Source organism: Rhodotorula toruloides, assembly GCF_000320785.1.
Source record: "Rhodotorula toruloides NP11 unplaced genomic scaffold Scaffold58, whole genome shotgun sequence".
NCBI classification, from domain to species: domain Eukaryota; kingdom Fungi; phylum Basidiomycota; class Microbotryomycetes; order Sporidiobolales; family Sporidiobolaceae; genus Rhodotorula; species Rhodotorula toruloides.
Window position 1 is genome coordinate 656 of NW_015623018.1, and position 3,829 is coordinate 4,484.

At 61.6% G+C, this 3,829-nt stretch overlaps 2 protein-coding genes across 2 annotated transcripts; both read left to right on the plus strand.

Moving 5' to 3' along the window:
* Positions 1 to 449: 449 nt before the first annotated feature.
* On the plus strand, positions 450 to 2,159 carry RHTO_07069 (uncharacterized protein; the record flags this gene model as incomplete). The annotated part of the gene is made up of 1 exon (XM_016420727.1): positions 450 to 2,159. One exon carries the CDS (start codon positions 450 to 452, stop codon positions 2,157 to 2,159), a length of 1,710 nt encoding a protein of 569 aa, XP_016269194.1.
* A 153-nt stretch (positions 2,160 to 2,312) lies between these two features.
* On the plus strand, positions 2,313 to 3,085 carry RHTO_07070 (Endonuclease/exonuclease/phosphatase domain containing protein; the record flags this gene model as incomplete). Its single annotated transcript, XM_016420728.1, has 2 exons — positions 2,313 to 2,480; positions 2,525 to 3,085. 2 exons carry the CDS (start codon positions 2,313 to 2,315, stop codon positions 3,083 to 3,085), a joined length of 729 nt encoding a protein of 242 aa, XP_016269195.1.
* Positions 3,086 to 3,829: the final 744 nt, after the last annotated feature.

The following is a 3,829-nucleotide window of genomic DNA, read 5'->3' on the forward strand; positions in this document are numbered from 1 at the left end:
ATCGACCACTCCAACTTTCCTCCCCCCAATGCCCTCTTCGACTCTCACTTGCCCAATTCGCCCCCCTTCCGCCTTGCTTCAAGCCCGACAAGCACCCTACACCACACTCTACCACACGACCTGCCCACCTCCCGTCTCCGCCGTCGTCGTTGCCGTCGTCGCGGACCAAGAAGGTCAAGATTAAGAATGGCATTATCTTGATGGTTTCTCAATGGTGCGGTCTTTTTTTTTTTCTCCCCAGCCCTCTACAACCTCCTCTATTAGCCCACCACGCCGCGCTTCCCCACTCCCACTCCCCCTTGTTCTATCGCACTTCTTCGCTCTCGCTCCTACTTTACCGCTCTTCTTCTGCCCACCCTCCCTCTGTACCACCACTATAGCCTCCCCACATCAGTAGATACCCCATCCAACATGTTTTGCGCTGTAGCAGCCAGACTCTGCCGCTCACCATGGGCTTAGCCCGATTTGACTTGAAACAAGAATCTCTCTCTCTCGTCGTGGATGGCGTCCCGAGAGTCGAAGCGTCGGAAGAAGAGGTTGTCGAGGCGCTGGAGAAGAGGATCGGCGAAGTTGGCGCGGTGAGGAGCGTCCGTGCGCTGTCTTTGAGGAGGCCGGGCGCACCTTTCGGGTCGTACATGGTTGTCCTGTGGAACAACAAACACGTCAGCGACTTCCTAGGCAACGAGGGACGCCTCTGGCTCGCCCCCACGGTCTGCGCAAGGTGCGAGAGGGCGAGAGGGAAGAAAGAGATGACGCACCGGGAGGAGGCGGGCACGGCGGCGGCGGGGGCCGCGGAAGGCGCCAAGGATGCACTGGTTGGCGCGAGGAGCATGGAGAAGGGCCCAGCAGGCGGGCACAAGTCGAAGAAGCGGGAGAAGAGTGAGGAGAAGGAGAAGAAGGACGAGCCGGCTCGCACGAAACTCGCTAAGTCCGGAGACGGCTCGCTCGCAACTTCGCCCTCGCTTGGCGGGACTGGCCGCAACTCGCCGATTACAACCATCACAACATCCTCTACACCTGCGAACCCCTTCGAGCCCGTCCTGCCGCCCGAACTCGCCAACTTCTCCATCGAGCGATCCCCCGACGCCGATTTCGGCGCCCAAGTCGACGAGATCGCGGATTCTGCGGGGGCAAAGGGTCAGCAAGTAAGTCCCCCTTCAAGCGAGTATGCAGCCCCATTGCTGCGCGCCCCTGCGAAGTCAGACGGAATTGAAGCCCGCGTTAGCGAGGACTCTTCCCTCTCCGCAGACCCGAGGAACGCACCTGCATTGCCATCGCTCCGCGCGCCCTCCACCGAGACACACCGCATTGACTCGACGCCCAATGGGGCCTCCGCCCCGTCAGCCACCGTCGCCCCCTGCGAAAAGGACAGGGTCGACAACGTCGAAGCCGGTCGTGGAAAGAGGACGATTCCTGCGGGTGCAATGCGTCAGCAAGTAAGTCACCCTCAAGTCGAGTATGCGCCCCCGGCGCTACACGCACCTGCGAAGTCAGACGGAGTTGAGACCCGCGTTAGCAAGGAACCCTCTACCTTCGCAGAAACGCGGGACGCACCTCACTTGCCCTTGCTCTGTGCGCCCTCCAACAACCCCTACCGTACCGACTTGACGCCCTCGACTGGCGCCTCCGCCCCCTCGACTTCCGACACGCTCCTTGTCGCCGAATCTCCTCTCTCCCCGACGCTCGCCGCACGCCGCCAATCCCCTTTGCCCTTCCTCGAGTCCGAGACCACCAGTGGCATCTGGACGCACGTCCCTACGCCGCTCGCCGACCGCCCGACCCAGTACCGCGCCATGCCGATCATCAACTTCGAGTCAATGGCGAGCGAAGCGGACAAGTCGTGGGCGGTCGAGACCGAGGAGGCATTTCCGATGACGAGGTCGGAATCAAAGGAGGAGAGGAGGGAGCCGGAAGTCGAAGGAGGAGAGGTGGATGGGTGGAAGAAGGTTGAGAAGTCAAGGAAGGGGAAAGAAACGGCGACGCGGGCGACGTCGACGGCGAAGGGCGAGCAAGGCAAGAAGAAGGGCGCTAAGGGGAAGGTGCTGTCAAGGGCAAGGCGAGTTGCGGTACTGGCGCCGAAGAAGGAGCTGCGGACAAAGGAGAGTCAGTCCCGCCCCGAGTCTCCCGACCCCCTCGACCTCCTCTCCCCCTCCCAATAAATGAAATCACTCACCATCGTATCCTACAACCTCAATCGCTCCAAAACCAACCTCCTCTGCCTCCTTAACAACCCAAACTCAGCCGCCATCGACCTTTTCCTGATCCAATAACCGCCTCGCGACCTCCCCACCATCCCAACGCTGTGGCGCCTCATGACCCCCCCACCAACCTCGCTCCCCAACAGCGAACCCGCCCCAACCCGCAACGTCATCCTCCTCTCAACCCGCCTTGGTCCGGCCACCACGTCGCAAGTCGCGGTCGAATCGGGCGACGTCGTTGCGGTAGACGTCGAGCTAGCATCTGGAGAACAGGCGAGAATTGTCAGTATCTACAACCCTTGCGATGACAAGTACGCAGCTCGCAGCTTCTCGAAACGACGATCCTTCCGCCGCTCCTCGCCGCGACGCCTCGCTCTTCACTTGTACTCGTCGCTGGCAACTTCAACCTGTCACACCCCAATTGGGACGAGTCAGTTGACGAACCAGACGACGAGGCAGAAAGAGCGGTGCGCACCTTCGTAGCGCACAACCTCACCCATTTCCTCCCACCCAACACGCCCACCTACTACCCGCACACCAAGTCGCACCCGCCAAAGCCACTCAACCTCGTACTCGGCTCGCTGCGCGCAGAAGACCGAGTCGTCAGCTGCGGCATCGCCGATGACCTTGAATCCGGCTCCCACCACCGCCCAGTTCGGCTCGTCCTTGCCCTCGAGACCGTCGCCTACACCCCACCACCTCGCCGCGCCTTCCGCCGCACCGACCCCGAGCTCCTTGAACGCGCCTTCCGTGACGCAACCGCCCACCTTCCTACCCCCCCGATCCTCACCTCCGCCGACATCGACCAGCGCGCAGCCGAACTCACCAACGCCCTCCAGATCGCCATCTCCGCCGCTACGCCCTTCGCACGGGCGCGAGCCGGTTGAGTCGTGTCTTGGTGGGACGAAGAGCTTGCCGAGGCGAGCAAGACGGCGAAAAGAGCAGCAAACCGCGCGTTCCGCCTACGCGGCATCACAACGCGCAGGGAGGAGGTTGAGTTTGCCAAAGGAGAGAAGAGGAGAAGGCGGAACGAATTGAAGGCGATGATGCGGAAGAAGAAGGAGAGATGGGAAGAAAGGGAATTGGCGGAGGTCAAGGAGGTGACGCTGTGGACAGTGGTAAAGAAGCGGATCAGCAACACGTCCTCCGCTAACCCCTTGACCCCACCGCTACGAAAGGACGACGGGACTTACGCAACTTCCGCCATCGACGGACTCGCCCTCCTCCGCCCGCTCCTCCTTCCCACCATCCCAGCAACGGCACCACGCGCCGTCCCGACACCCACACAACTTGCCGCAGACACGCCAATGCCACCTCCACCGATCCGCAATCTTGACATCCCAAAACCGCTCAGGTTGTGACCGCAACCTGCGAAGGCGGGAAAAGGGAGGAGAGTCAGTGGTGCACAAGTAAGCCCCGAGTTTGTTGTCCACCCCGCTACTCGAAAAACAGACGATCGCGGCGCGAGCAAGCAAGAACGCACCTGCGCAGACCCGCCCGCGACGAAGACAAAGAAGTCGGCGAAGACGGTGACAAAGACGGCGACGAAGAAGATGGCGACAAGGACGGCAAAGGCGAGCTCGGCGACAGGCAAAGAAGAAGATGCAGAAGGAGGCGGAAAGGGAGGGGAA